The sequence below is a fragment of the Oryzias latipes genome, chromosome 1 (genome assembly GCF_002234675.1).
Source record: "Oryzias latipes chromosome 1, ASM223467v1".
Taxonomy (NCBI): Eukaryota; Metazoa; Chordata; class Actinopteri; order Beloniformes; family Adrianichthyidae; genus Oryzias; species Oryzias latipes.
In genome coordinates this window covers 11,068,855-11,083,877 of record NC_019859.2, presented here as the reverse complement: position 1 = coordinate 11,083,877, position 15,023 = coordinate 11,068,855, and the positions used below count along the sequence as shown (strand labels likewise).

Sequence of the window (15,023 nt, the reverse complement as noted above, 5' to 3'; positions counted from 1 at the left end):
CCGGATATATCGGCTTGGCAGCGCTGCACCACTAATTATACTGATCCCATTCTGGGCCGTAAAACTTTGCTCTTGTTTGAGAGAATATTTTTGGGACGAGCTCAAACTTCTTGGTTCTTGATGTCCGAGGCCCATCTGTTGTACTTTTATGGAGGTTTTTTACAGCCTGAGGAGCTAAATCATTTAAAAAATAAAAGCCTTATATGTTTTTAACTCAAAAACGAGGTCGGTTTGAAATTACATGCCTTACTTTATAAACGTGGGAGAGTTGCTGCCACTTTGATTCCCTGAGATACATTTATTGACTTTCACTTCAGTTTACTTTTTATGTTTGGGTGACATTTTAAAACACCTCATTGCCTAGAAAGAATCGCATGAACTTATAGGGAAAACAGCTGGGTTGGCTGTCTCCATCCCTTTGCTCCCGGTCCGCTCTCTGTCAGTCTGTCAGTGGTTGATGTGTTGTGGTTGGGACAATAACATCTGCGGACAGACTAACAAACCCCGCCACATCACTCTGACTTGTGGTCAGTAAGCTGTGGTTGGCAAAGCAGACCGCAGCCAGACTCATGCTAAAGTAAACAGACAAAAATCTGACATGCGCCAGTATGAATGTAAATATAGACTTTGTATATTTCTCCATGCAAAAAGGATGAAGTCAGCCAAATGTTCATGTTTACGTTTATTTCTGTCCATTTTGTTTTACATATAGAAGTTTCTTTACATTTCTTTTCAAAGTCCTACAGTTCACTTTTGGGCTCATGTCCAGCCTGCTTCACATTCTGAAAAAAAAATAGTTCAAAAAGAGAAAGATTATTAACTTTAGAGAAGCAAGAAAAAAAGTAAAAAATGAAAATGAAAAGTGTTAGAAAACAGCAAAATTTAAAATTTTGCAGTAAAAAGTCAAATATTTAGCAGAAATGTATTTCTTTATTTTTTAAATTACTACAAAAAATTTGCAAATTACCTAAAAATTATATGGAACATAACAAGAGTGTGTTATTTTTGGTCAAAATTCACTGTCAAATAACATTTTAACCTACGTATTTTTGAAGGTTAAATGATGGAAATAAAGTCTCATCTGTAATCTGTTCCATCTTCCCTTGGCTTCTTTATGCACAATAATATAACGTTTTACCTGGGGTGCCCAAACCTTCAATCCCCACTGTGATAACATTATGTGTAAATTAAAAAACAAGAATTTCTTTTTATAGACCACTTATATTATGTGAAAAAATATTTACTTTTTTAAAATAAAACTACACTTTTGGACAATAATGCTATGTTTCTTATTTGTTAATTTTGTTTTTCTAAATAAATATGTAAATTCAATAATGTTGTGTTTTAAATTTTTCTTTAAAAACAATAAATTTGGTCTGGGACATGGGGGTGTGTGTATTGAGTAAGGCTTTTACTTGTTTTCACTCCCTTTCAGATGTTTTATTTTCTGGTTCTATCCTTGCTTTTTAAGAATATGTGTGAATGAAATCATCATCACAATTAAACTTGATTAAATGTAAAAATCAATTTCAGTTCAATTACATTTTAAAATAATTAAATTAAATTCTATTTCTCCTTTGGTTGGTTTTAAAATCATTGGGTAATTGTTTTTCCTGAATAAGTTTCAATTTTGTAAAGAAAAGTTGTCTGAAAACAACATCAAAAGGTGTTACTATGGGATTCTATTCCCCTCATGGCTGCCACAAATCACTGAGTAAACACAATGGGGCCTGCTCACCTTTAAGTCGCCTCGTAGAAATGATTGACAGAACTCCCGCACACGCTCTGTGGAAATCTCTCCCTCAGGAAGGAGCCACTTCATGTCCGAGTCACCATCATAGATGCCAACACGTGGGAGGTCTTTTGTTGTCAAGCCAAAGTAGTTGATTGCTTTAAAGTTGGACTTCAAAGCTCCATTAATTAGCACAAATAAAAACTGGAACACAGAAACGAAAAGTTATGATGTAATCACAGATCAGATGCTTCCCTTTAGATTGACAGACTTTTTGAGTACAAACTGAAGAAGTAAAGTGTCTGGGAGGGATTCTACCTTCCCTGTGAACTCGGGAGCCAGAGTTGCCAGTTTCTCCTTAAGCTGGGGATATTCTTCACTGCCTCTGTTAGCAAAGATCACCAGGTGTGTCCTCACTTCTGCATTAAACAGACCCACCGCTGTCTGTGAAGGAAAAGCTCGATGTAACAGGATATTAAAAAAAGGTTGAGATACAGAGCGCCCCCCTAGCAGTGAGGCATTTATGAATATCATCTTTCCACGGAATTGAAGTTTTTTTTCCCACAAGACCAAAAATTGGATGGGGCAAAATCAGCCAAAAAAGGAAAGAGTTCATCAGTTATTTGATGACAACTAAGGCTGGACCATTGACTGTATATGAGAACTGGACCGAGGAACCCCCCCCCCTTGCCTTCCAAACAGGAAGTACCCGCTGCCTCCAAGAAGCCAAAAACCCATAGACTTCTATTGAGAACAAAACAACTGTTATTCAGTCATTACAGTTGTCAGAATAACAATTGATTAAATTATTCTTGCTGGTCCTGTTTTTTTCATCTGTTCATCTTTTAGTGCAAATTATTCAATTCATAAACGACCAATCAGATGCCTCATTAAGTATGCAGTCCCTGCTGGTCCCCGCGTCCAACATTCAAAACGTTTGAGGCTATATTCAAATTCCCTCCCTACTTCCGAACTACTAAAAAAATGATAGTGTGAGACTATCTAGTGCCCTGGTTTTTAAAAGCAATTCTCACTACTTTTTCTTTTTAAACGGCTAATATGACATCACTGATCTCCCAAAATTAATACCCAATAATAAAAATAAAGACTATTTAATGTATGTAAGCCTGGATGGATTACAAAAAATAAATTAAAATACATATTTTCTCATAAAAAACGTTTAAAAGCACTGCATTTTGGTCTGTATTCACCAATCTAGTGAGCAGAGACTTCTGGGAAATTTACAGTACACTGAACCTCGGAATTGTAGATTCAAACAGCACTACTAAATGGTGAAAGCACTATATGGTGCATCAAGTGGTGAGTATTAAAGAATTCTGACACAACTTGACAGATTTTGTGTAGCCCGCTTTAAAGTGGTGGGGGTGTAGACTTCCAACAAGCTCACTGCTGATTGACGAGATTGGTTGCCATAGAAAAGATGACTCAGACCAACACAGACCAAACCGGGGATGTAAGACTCCAACATGGTGTAGTCTATATCGCGGGGAAAAAATGGCGACAGAATTGACTTCATTTGGTTGGAGGCAGAGGTAAGCCATTTCTATGGATGACTTCACACTCACTTAGTCACTTCTCATATACAATGGGCTGGACTCACCACTTGATTATACTCTGTGACGTATCGAATCTCATTGGTGGCTATGAAGTTCACCAGGCCATCGACATCTAACTTCTGGAGCTCAGAAAGAACGAGGTTCTTCTTCTGGTCATCAGCCTGAGTGACAAACAGGATCATCATCCTCCTCCAAAAATCCACAAAACCCAATGTATTTCGAATTGCCATGACAGTAAGCAAGTGCAGTATACTTTTCTGAAGAGCGTGATGGTGTCTGAAGAGACGCTGTATGCAGCCCACACTTCCTTCTCGGTGCAAACTGCTGCCGGAACCGAGTCGACTTTCTTTGAAGCTGCCACGAGTTCTTTATACCCGTGACTCTCCTCTCCCTGAAATACATGGTTACATAAGTGTCTCTAGATCTTTTCACACTCTGTGAATTCACCCCTTTTTTTTTTACTTCTTTACTACTGATCTTGTCTAAGAATTTTGTTTATCCGTCCAGTACAGGGTCCATGCAAGGGTCAGGGACGATCCAACCTATCTACATAACATTCATATCTTTGGGCTGTAAAAGGAGCCGCCAGAAGTACCTACAGGGCTGGAGGCCCAACTAAAATTCAAGAGCAGAAGGAGGGAGCTCTGCCATAGTTATATAACCAACCAGACCAAAAGCGTGTGAAAGCAGGAAAAAAAAAACAGCAAAGCAAGTGAATCATATCTATTTCTGAAACCTTTTTTCATGAGCTCTGGCAATCCCATTTCTCATTTTAAAGTATGTATGTGTTCCTCCTCAGTGAGTCACTGCACCAATATTTTCCTCTCTTATTACTTACAGCTTCACCCTCCAACTATGTGCTATCCTCATATGCTCTCTGCCTTTCGCCTCCACTCTCATGAACCTTTTTTTTTTCTGTGCTTGCACTTGTTTACACGAGGGTCATTGGAGCCGGCTCCACAGGTTTTCTTATGTGCATGTATATCCTGTCAAGCGAGCCATCTTCCCCCGCACGCAAAGTCTGGCCAAAGAGGTGGTCTCCACCGGCTGGTCTCACTGCAGAGGCACTGCCAAGAGTATGACATCAGGAAAAGATCTTTGAAGTCTTTACAAAACATCTCCAAGAATGGAGCCTAAATCAATGGGGTTTTTTTGTGTGGACCACCTCGACTCCTAACCAATTTTCTTCAACGTGTCTACTTTTCCTCATTTTTTCAATGGGAAATTTGCTTCTCTGACCTCAAGGAAGCCGATGATCACCACTTCAGCCGAGTCCACAAAGGCTTCAACAGCTTTTGTGTCATTGAGCTTGAGAATTGAATTATCTGAAAGACAGGAAAGGCGTGAGACAGACAAATGACAGACTGGCATTGAATTTGCAGCTTCGTGCCAACACCAGAGTAGGGTAGATTCTGGACAGAGACCAGGAAATGGAGGTAACACAAACAATTGTCTCATAATCACAAACGTTTGAGTGACAAAACCTCACTTATCATAGTAGCAGACCCTGACGACAGATACATGTGGCTCAACCCTCCTCTGTCCTGTCTTGGTGACATTAAGAATTGTCTGGCTTTAAGCTTTCTAAATGAGAACAAAACTGAAGTGATAACTAAAAGCTTTAGTCACATCCACCCATATGGGGACTTGTGTTTTTGGGTTGTCCAGGCCATGGAGGGTCGTTGAGAGGAGTAGACGAATCTTAAGGGGAGTGTTGGTGTGTCTTGCAGTTGCTTTGAGGTTCATAAAGCCACCTTAAGGTAATGTACAATTGTTGTGGGTGTGGTAAGTGTATGGTGAAGTATGCTTGAGGCAAATGTAAGTTAAACGCTGTTGTACAGTGCCCTTGCACCATACTCTAATCGTAGTAAGGTGCGTGTAGTGGCTCCTTACTGACCGTGTGCAAATGAGCACAAACTGAGTGTGTATGTGATACGCAAATGTCTGCAAGACACCTGTTAGATGCCCACACAAACTACTCATTGATTGTCCAATTTTCTAATTTCTAACAGTTAGGGTGCACATAAGAGCAAGGAGTTTGCACTTATCAGGTCAACAGCACTAGCTGCCTCCTTGTACAGTTCGTAGGGTGTGTGTGTGTATGTGCGTGTGTGCGTGCATGCGCGTACGACGCACCTGCACCTTACCTACTTCACTCTTACGCATTGTACAAGGGTTTGCTATAACCTTTCACTTGCAGTATGTCCAGAGAATAAAATGTGGACAAACATTTTTTCTCCATACTAACCTAGTGGCCTACAACCCTGATATTTCATGTCCATGTTTGGCCAAATTTTTGCCTGCAAACAGCCCAAATGAGAGCAGTTGTGACTAAGGCTTAAGTCTCGGTAGCTCCTATTGCCCTTTGTCTAAAGCTTAGTTTTGGGATGGTGGATAATTCTTAAAATTAATAAACAGTTTAGTGTAGTCGCTGTTAAACCCTTCCTTGCAGCCCTTCTAAAATCTCTCAGCCACATTGGTATAATGTACTGTATTTGCAGTCAGCCAGTCTTACCATGTTAGTCATAAACATGTATAAAACACTGCTGGGAGGCTTGTGGTTAGATCATAAAAAAGGAACACATAACTCTAATTTTGGCATGTCTTCCCTGGCTGCCTGTATATTTCATTACATTGTACCTTCTTTTAATCATTAAACGTTTTCTTTCAAGGATTCATACTTCTGATGAGTTGGGTTTAAAACGTAAATTTAGACCAGACAGAGTTCCGGTTTGTTTTTGGTAAATTTTCCCTACCTTTATTTATTCACCTTTGAACAACTGGGTTTGTGTAGATATTGTTTAATTGCTCCCTAAAGTCTGAAGAAAGCTAATTTAAAATAAAACTCAGTGCTTCTATGGGTTAATGAGAAGACATTATAGTATTTTTCAATATTATCTTTTGACAATACTTTTTTTCCCAAATTAAAATGTGTAATCGAAGATTCAGGAGATCATTGGCAGCAAAAAATATAACTAATGCTGATAAATGCTGGGGTTCCTTCAGTTTTTTTGATATACAAATGCTTTAACTGCAATGCAGCTTTTAAAAACTCTTATGCAGCATACATTTTTTGCCAGTTAAATTTTTTGCAAGAAAGATTCTTCTGGCTTCTCTTGACAAGCAATATTTTTTGTCCAAATTTTGTCAACAAATATGCATTTCAGGGGAAATATATAGGTATTTCAAGAGCACGAGTAGGTATCAAATTTGTTTTCTTTATCCAAGAATAAGGGAAAACATTAAACTGTGTGAACACACGGTCATGACAGTAGCAAGTAACTAGATTTTCATGAGCAGATTAACAAACTCAGAGCTTCCTTATGCAAAAAAAAAGGAGGAAAAACACATTTGCTTTTTATGTTGCTTTTATGTAACCAGACCTAAACGACTGCTAATGTAAAGCTCAAACTCAAAATCTAAAAACTATCTTTTAATTATCTTTTAAATTAGACACCACCTAATTTTAATTCAAATAAAGATGCACAGAAATCTAATTTGTAAGCTGTAAAAATCCCCTGGGGAAGCTTGTTAGCTTGCTAACCATTTTTATCACAAAACAATTCAGAGGTTAAATAGTTAACAATTAAAACAGTCTAGCTGTTATTTAAACTGTATGTGTTTTATTTCAAGTTCAGTTCTAAATATGATAATGTGGGTTAACCAACAAGCTATCAACAATGTAATTTGGAGTGTCCTTTGAGAATGCCTGTCAAAAAATAGTATGCCAGTCTATTTTTTAATTTAGTTGTTAGAAGTTGAGGAAGAATTTTGTCAAAAGGGATTTAAAACTGAAAACAATTACAGGTTTAAAAGAAAAGCCCACCAGGATTCAGGAAAACATAAAAAAACGTTGAAATTACCTTCCCCTCTGGCAATGGCAAAAGTCATCAAGAAGGCCTGAAAGATTGAAAACAGCATTTTTTTTACTAATATAAATACACAAAAAACAAAAAAGACTGTGACTGTTTAGTTCTACACTGTGTTGGCTCTTTTCACCTCCTTTAATTTCTCAGCTTAGACCATTGCAACATCTGTGGCCTGTGATTGGAAGCTGCATGGGAATCATCCAGATGCTGTCGATAAGTTGGGTGTGTGGATGTTAGACGACGTGTCACTGCCCCACTGGAGATGTGTGCGTTTGTGGTTTATAGATAATGAATAAGCAAGCCAGTGTTGATCTATAGTTAATCTATACCCTAGACATATTGCAGCCATTCATTCAAACAACCTCACAGTAATAAATGCAGTCTCACTGTTCATGGATTATGAAGAAGCTAATATACTGTATGTACTTTTGTACTTTCACCACAAGAGGGGCCCAAATGCTGTTTGCTTAGAAACTTGAGCTTTGAAATTTGAGAAAAAGAAATTTGAGAATGATTAATAAAAATATCTTGCAGTATAAAAAAAACTTTTTTTATGTATACAAATCACTAAAGAAAATATACCATTCTCCAATACTTTATGCTATTGGTTCGTTGTTTTTCAGATTAATGTTAATTTAAAACCAACAAACCATTCATGTGTTTTCTGGTGATTACAAAATGATTGCTTAAAGCAATTTAATATACCTGTCATCGAAAAATACACATTGACATTACTGGCTTAATGTTAAACTATAAATAAAACATAAAAGCCATTTTTTAAAGTATCTCATAAAAAATGTTTAACATTCTTTGTGAAACGCTGTCTAAATTCCAACCAAAACATAAAACTTAAAAAGCAAAAGAAAAAAAAAATATGATCGGTTATTTTGACAGATGTTTAAAAAAACAGAAGACTAGTGTTTTTCATTATATGGAAATTGTGATATGGAAAATAGTGTGCTTATGAAAGGGGTCATTTTAGTTATGAGTACTATTTTTTTTATGTGTTCATGTGATTAAAAAAAGACGCAAAGAAACTTTCATTCTGCAGACAAGAGCAACCCTTACTGACAAGGTTGTATATGACAGCTGCACAGCAGAGACGCTCGCCTGACCCACCGCTGAAGGCTGCTCTGCTCAGGACACAACGACAAACTTCAGAAACACAGACTTTATTGCTGCCAGTCGTCACCATGTGCTCTTTTTTCACCAAAGTATGATAAAATAATCAGTTAGTGTGCATATGTAAAGTTTTGTAAGATCAGTTTCCAAATATTTAAGCATTCTGTTTTATCTATAACTATTGCTGTTACAGCTACAAAGTATACATTTTAAGTATGAATTAATATACATTTAATATACATTTTTAAGCAGTTTTACAGTCTAACTCCTCTTTTTTTTTACTTTGCCTGTTTTTCATGAGAGGTTTTAATTTAATGCAATATGCATATATCCATACCTATTTGCTTTTTTTATGTAACATTTAATTATTAAAAGTATTTCTGAATATAAAAGTACATGTTGTTTAAAAAACAACAAAATAAGGATTATTGTAAGCAGCAAAGTGAATGCAGATTCCTAACAACATGAAGTCAAACCGGAACATTTTCTTTTATATAAAATACTATTGTCCTGCAGGAGAAATTTGAGTTCACTCTTTGACCTCTCATAACACTGTGTGGGATTGCTTGTTGGTCAATGAAATGTGTTTAGAAAAAAATATATATATTTTTGCAGCAGCAAAAGTTTTGGATTTAGTTTTTTAAATTGAAGACATTTCACCTCAGACCCAAGAGGCTTTCTCAAATAAACAGTTGTGTTTATTTTAGAATTGAAAAAGCCTTCAGGATAAAAAGTGAAATGTCTTCATCTTGGACTTTTAAAAACTTCTTCTTCAATGGAGCCATACTGGATGAAAAAAAAAGTATTTACAGATATATTTACTCAGGTTTTAATACTAAAGTAAATTCCCTAGTCATTAAAATAGACCTAATTAAAGTTCAGCAGTTCTCACCATGATGTGCCATGTTGTATAAAAGAGCAAACTCACATCTTTATTTAAACAAAATAAATCGGTATGATTTAATACACATGTATTTACAAAACCAATTGAACATTTAGTTGTTGGAAATTTTTGTGTTACAACCAAAAGCATAGAAAACAACATAAAAAAAACTTAAAAACTGAAAATAAAACAGGTTTTAATCATATTTTCCCAAAATGTAAATTAATAAACGTGACACTTTCAGGCATCTGGAAATTGCACCCAAAGATGAACCAGACTTGAGCAAATCCACTATCGTCTTCCTAATATCTTGACTGATTTCTTTTGACTGTCCCATGATGTTTTACAAACAAGCACGCATGTTTCCAATGTGCCTTTATATATCCACAGGTGAGTTTCTAATGAACTCAAATGTTGCCAATAAACCAGAAGCTTCCAAAGAGATGACATCATCATCTGGGGTTTCCCAAATGGTTTGAAAGGCACAGGGATCATAGCGTATACAAACCTTTGACATTGATAAAAGTAATAAAAACTTTTCTTAAAAAAACCCTAGTCTCATTATTCTGACATTTAGCAAGAAGAAATAATTGTAATTGTAATTTACTTAACAGGAAAAGTTTACTTTTATTTCATGTCTGACGGTGAGAAAAAAAAGCATCTGTGTTTTTATGTAGTTTATGCAAACTACTAGTTTCAACTGTATATACATGTTGGACAATATTTGTTTTTTTTAATTTCTCACCACAGGATCAAGGGTAAAGATGGATATCAGGAATTGCAGCACAGTTGACAGCAACTGTTTTTACAGCAGAGTCTAGAAAGAACACCCGTGATGTAATGGAGATGAAACTGAGGATAACAGATTACTGCAGTTAAGACCTCAGACCAATTTTTCCCCCTCCTCGGTTATACAAGCATTGACTGCGTGAGGCTTTGTCACAGACTCTGTGATCTCGCTAATCTCTCTGAACAAGCTGCTTCTAGAAGTGCTGGTTGTTCACTTATGCAACTAGAACAGAAGATTCTGCAGGTCTGGCGTGAAGATAATGAGATGTAAGAGTTTAAAGTTAAGATGCATAAAGCCAGTGGAAACTAAACAAAATTACCACCTGGACGACTATGTGTATGTCTTTCTTCATTAAGAGTAAACAGTTAAAAAAAAAAAAAAGAAAAAAAACAAGCTGTGGGTAATCAAGAGACTGAAAATACAAGCTGATATCTTTAATTACAGACTAGGAATAAAAATAGAACAGTCATTTGTCACCTGATAGCACAACAGGATATTATTAATCCAACAATTAGTCGTTTGCTGAGATGCAAAAAGACGCCTGAAAACCAAATTAGCTGTCAGGCACACTCTGATGAGAACTTACAAACAAATAAAGGCAAGATAAAATGCTGTGCCCCAGTTTAGCTGAATTAGTAAGGGGGGAAAAAAAGAAAAATATTCTTGCCTGTCAGGCACTAAAAAGGCTTCACATACTCTATTAAAACCATCATTTTTGAAAGCATTATATCTCACAAAAGGCTTTAAGTTCATGAACGTTGTATTTTCTTTGTGCACATAAGTTTAAAAAAATCTGTTTTAAAAGAACAGTTTCAAAAGGGTTCACAACTCATACAGCATGTTACCTTTCAGTATTGATTCCAAATAAAGCACTAAAAAAACGGAGCACTCGGTTACCATGTCTGTCTTCCCTGCTTCAAAGTCATAATCCTATTATGGGCTGGAAGCTGCCAGCTGGTCCAGCTACAAGGCAAAAAGTCACAACTTCTTCCTGAAAAACTGAATTTAAATGTTAAGAACTTGCAGGGTTCAACTCAGGCAAATGTAACATTTTTAGTTTTTCTCGAGCTGCATGTGTGATAAGTTATTTGGGGGAAAAAAGCATTTTGCTGTGGAAATAAGCAGGAGTATTTGCTGGAGTTTTGTGGAGCCGGTTTAGCTCGTGCTGGTTTGCGGCGCCTTCCGTCCGTGAAACCAGGGTTCAACTCCGGGCTGCTCCCTGTTCACTTCTCTGCTTCTGTGCCGGTCCCAAGCCCGGTTGCTTTGAGAGAGTTGCGTCAGGAAGGGCATCCGGCGTAAAACATTGCCAAGTTTACCGTGCGACTCGTTCGCTGTGGCAACCCCTGATGGGAAAGGCCGAAAGGGAAACAACAACAACATTTGCTGGAGTTTTGTAGTTAATTCTAGCAAAAAAACATATTGTACGTGAAATCAATTGAAATGTTTAATTAAAGGACACTATATACATCCTAAAACAAACAAAGATTTCCTTTAAAACTGAACTTACATAACCATAGTGATTAACTGAGTACTTTTGGCTCCCTGAACTTCTAAATCAGGAATTTGTTTACATTTATTAACTGATTTAATTGTCTTGAAATATTCCAGAAATGGATGGACAGCTATTTTTCATGGCTCAGACTTCTATTTAACAACAGAAAAGCCGCATTTATGCTTGATTCTGATACAAAGACATTTCTGGAAGCAACAAGGAAGTATTGAAATAAAGAAACACATTTTGTGTACAGGGTTTTTCACAGACAGCTCGGCAATAATCCCCACACATGGAGGGTGCCAACGACATGTGAGCCTTTTAAACCCTTGTGCTATCTTTGATGACCCCACCCTTGCATTGACGTGTTCTCCCTACCATGACAAAGGTGGATAAAGGTGGAAAGATTTCATGTAATCCATGGACACCAGTGACCCAACTCCCAATGGTAAAGTGCCTAGGATAGCACAAGGGTTACGAAAGCAATGACACACTGGAAACTACTGAAAAATGCAGGGTCGAAATCATGAAATAGACCTTGAATAATTCTTTGAGTGACCCAAACTGCCTGGAAGCATCAAGTATTTACAGCAGCTGTTCTTTTGTGGGCAGTGGTGCATGAAAATTCAAAAATAGCAGAAGAAAACTAATCATTCCTGTTCAGAGATATATGTAAACTGGACAGATAATCTCTGGAACCACCTATGAGATTCTAAACAGCAAAATAAAGAAGGTTATTTCATTATGACTTAATGTTCTTATAATGAGTGGTAGGACAAAGTAAAGGACTTCTTTTAAGTCCAGCTACCTGGCAACAAAACATTTTTTGTAAATTTGAGTTCTAATAACATCATATTGCCTGATTTAAAAAAAAAAAAACTGTTGTCATTAATTAATCCTTGAACACCAGAGTTTTAGCTCCCGTTACCATCCTTTCGACTTCTTTTGAATACGTTTTTCTTTTTTTACTTTTTAAAATATGGCAACCATGTTAAAAAAAAAGTTTTTCTTCAGAATCCATCCTCCAGTGGTAATTTGAGGAGCTCCAGCATGTGAAATAATTGGTTCCAAATTCAGGAACAGATTTGTGAATACAGATCATAATGCATTTGAACAATTTTTGTTTAAAAAAAGTTTTAATAACATTCCTAACCCCTTCAAAAAATAGAAAATAAAAAAACATGTTTGCATTCTTTTCTCATTTGTTCACAGAAATTGTAAGAAAGAGACAAAAACAGAAATTCAGTGGAAGTTTTTAGATTTATTATTGATTTTTTTCCTCCACACAGTGAAATAAATAATATGGAACAGGTAGAAACAGTTTGGCTAGCACATGAAAAAATACTGAATAGCAGCTTTACAGGAAAAAGGGGGGAACAGAGGGGAAAATATCAGGATTCTGAATGTTAGAATGTTTTTTTCATTTAACAAAATGTTATTCAATATTGTTGGCAATTTTTCACATCTCTGCTGAAAGCAGTGGACGTCCAAGAGACGGGTTAACAGGAAAGAAGGGGAAAGGAGGTTTGTTGGAAAGGCAATGGAAAGTAAAGTGCATAAAGGAACAATATCTCACTTTTTCTATGATCAGACCTCTAAAGTGTTAAGCTGCTGCTTCTGTACAGCATAGAAGACATAGAGGAAGACCACATGAGGAACTGCAAGAAGGGTAAGGACAGCAGGAAGAGCCCTAAACAATTCCATATTTGGCCAGGTCGCTGAGCTCCATGTCCCCGAAAGCTTCCCATGGGCAAACCACTGTGATGTCTGTGCCCAGGCCCTCCATGCCGGGAATGTCGTCTCCAAATCTGAAAAAAATAAAGCAACACAAAGTTTGGCATGCATGCCAACAGGTTGTCCTAAACAGATGGGATTTTAGAGAAGACTCTCACCCTTTCTGTCCAGGTTTGGGCGCCTTGCTCTTGAAGGTGCGAGTGGTCCTCTGCTTGAATTTAGGGGGGGCCTTTCTGTCAGCGGGAGTTGCAACGTCTGCCATTGTGTGTATTTGCTATAAGAAAAAGAAAAAAAAAAAGGCACATTTGTAAGACTTACTTCAGGAGCACAGAACCGTAATAAGAAACATTTTAGCTGCAACAAGCACAATCAAAAGTACCGTCTGGATTTGTCGGTTGCTTACCGTTTCTCCAAAGCTGTGTTTTGTCTCTGTCAGCTTCTGGCTTGTTCTACACCTCTGTCCGTCGGAGGCTCCCCTTTTAAAGGCCTCCAAGCTGCTAATCCACTTAGGCTTTCGTTCAATCACTTTGTGCTGTGGCTCCACGCCTCACACGTTTGTAGCAGCTCAGACCCAAATAAGTGAGATGAAGAATACTACGATATAAATACACGGAGTCCTTTCAGGTAAACATGTGTGCCCATGTGTACGCTACAGTAAGTGAGTAACAGTGAGTGTTTACTGTCAGTGACTCTTGACATTAAAAAAGGCCTCTTATTTAGTAAAAAGTTCACTTTAAACGTAAAAAAAATTCATGATAAATTAGTTAAACCAGCTCTCAATAAGGTAGCCTGTAACTGTCGCAGGAGCAAAAGTAGAAGACAGTATTTAAATTAGAAATCTAAAAGGAATTTAAACAAATCCTTGCTTTATACTTAAGAAAATACTTGGAAAATTCAAATTATAGTCTTTAGAAAACCTGCTGATCCTATTTATATTTCTAAAGTTGATATTTTTTGGGCTGAAAAAGCTGGTGTTGATGTGTTTTGATGTTATTTTAATGAGTTTGGTACATTGAGGACAAAATCTATTTTTTATAAATTAAACATTGTAAAGGGACTCCTGCCTTACAACATGTGAATAAAATCGAAAAGTGAAAATACAAAAAGTTCTTTTGTGACTTTAAAAAATTGCAGAACAGATTTACATTTGTTTTTTTGGAAGTTTCACAATAAAAAAAAACCTATGAACATACATCTGATTGATTCCCTTTGTAAAGCACGGAGTTGGAAGTATAATGGATTTAGAATCTGGGAAGCTTGTTGTCTCTGGATGGGTTTTGAGCAGAATATTTTACCGAACGTTTATTGAGCAAAAAATGTGCCCAAAAAGTTTCCTTTGAATTAGTTTTTTTTAATATTCTACTAAAAAAAAGTAAACAGAACCAAACTGCTGGGACAAGACGCAGACACAGTACAACTGCTGCTTATTTGAATGTAATGATTCTCTATATGGGGACAAAGGAAGAATAAAAATAAAACACAAGAAAAAATAATGTCACTAGATGTTCGGGACCGTCAAAATAAATGAACACTCCTAGGCCAGCAAAAAAAACAAAAAAACAACAACCCATAAATATATTTAATTCATATTTACTAAACTAAAAGTCATAAATACCAGTGAGCCAAATCCATGTGGGTTCTCTGGGATTTAGAATTTAAGTGTGCCTTTTAGTCCAGGATAGTCTATCAAACTCACTTTGATTTGTTGAGTCATATTAAGTTTGGTAAACTTTCACAGTGCACGTTTGAGGGTGGCTGGACAAGCTAACACCATAGAAGTCGACCCTGAATTTGGGGTGTTTGCCGAAAAGAAGGCTCATCAAA

General features: G+C 36.7%; 2 protein-coding genes across 2 annotated transcripts; both read right to left on the bottom strand.

Annotated features, from left to right (window-relative positions):
• Positions 1–664: 664 nt before the first annotated feature.
• On the bottom strand, positions 665–7,311 carry erp27 (endoplasmic reticulum protein 27). Its single transcript, XM_004065711.4, has 7 exons — positions 7,173–7,311; positions 4,549–4,634; positions 3,563–3,700; positions 3,354–3,470; positions 2,051–2,176; positions 1,739–1,936; positions 665–782 (listed from the first exon to the last, which is right to left on the bottom strand). The coding sequence occupies exons 1-7, from the start codon at positions 7,228–7,230 to the stop codon at positions 741–743; spliced, it is 765 nt and encodes a 254-aa protein (XP_004065759.1). The 5' UTR covers positions 7,231–7,311; the 3' UTR covers positions 665–740.
• A 5,395-nt stretch (positions 7,312–12,706) lies between these two features.
• LOC110014956 (retinal cone rhodopsin-sensitive cGMP 3',5'-cyclic phosphodiesterase subunit gamma-like) lies at positions 12,707–13,735 on the bottom strand. The gene is made up of 3 exons (XM_020702511.1): positions 13,603–13,735; positions 13,358–13,473; positions 12,707–13,273 (listed from the first exon to the last, which is right to left on the bottom strand). The coding sequence occupies exons 2-3, from the start codon at positions 13,459–13,461 to the stop codon at positions 13,156–13,158; spliced, it is 222 nt and encodes a 73-aa protein (XP_020558170.1). The 5' UTR covers positions 13,462–13,473; positions 13,603–13,735; the 3' UTR covers positions 12,707–13,155.
• Between the last annotated feature and the right edge of the window lie 1,288 nt (positions 13,736–15,023).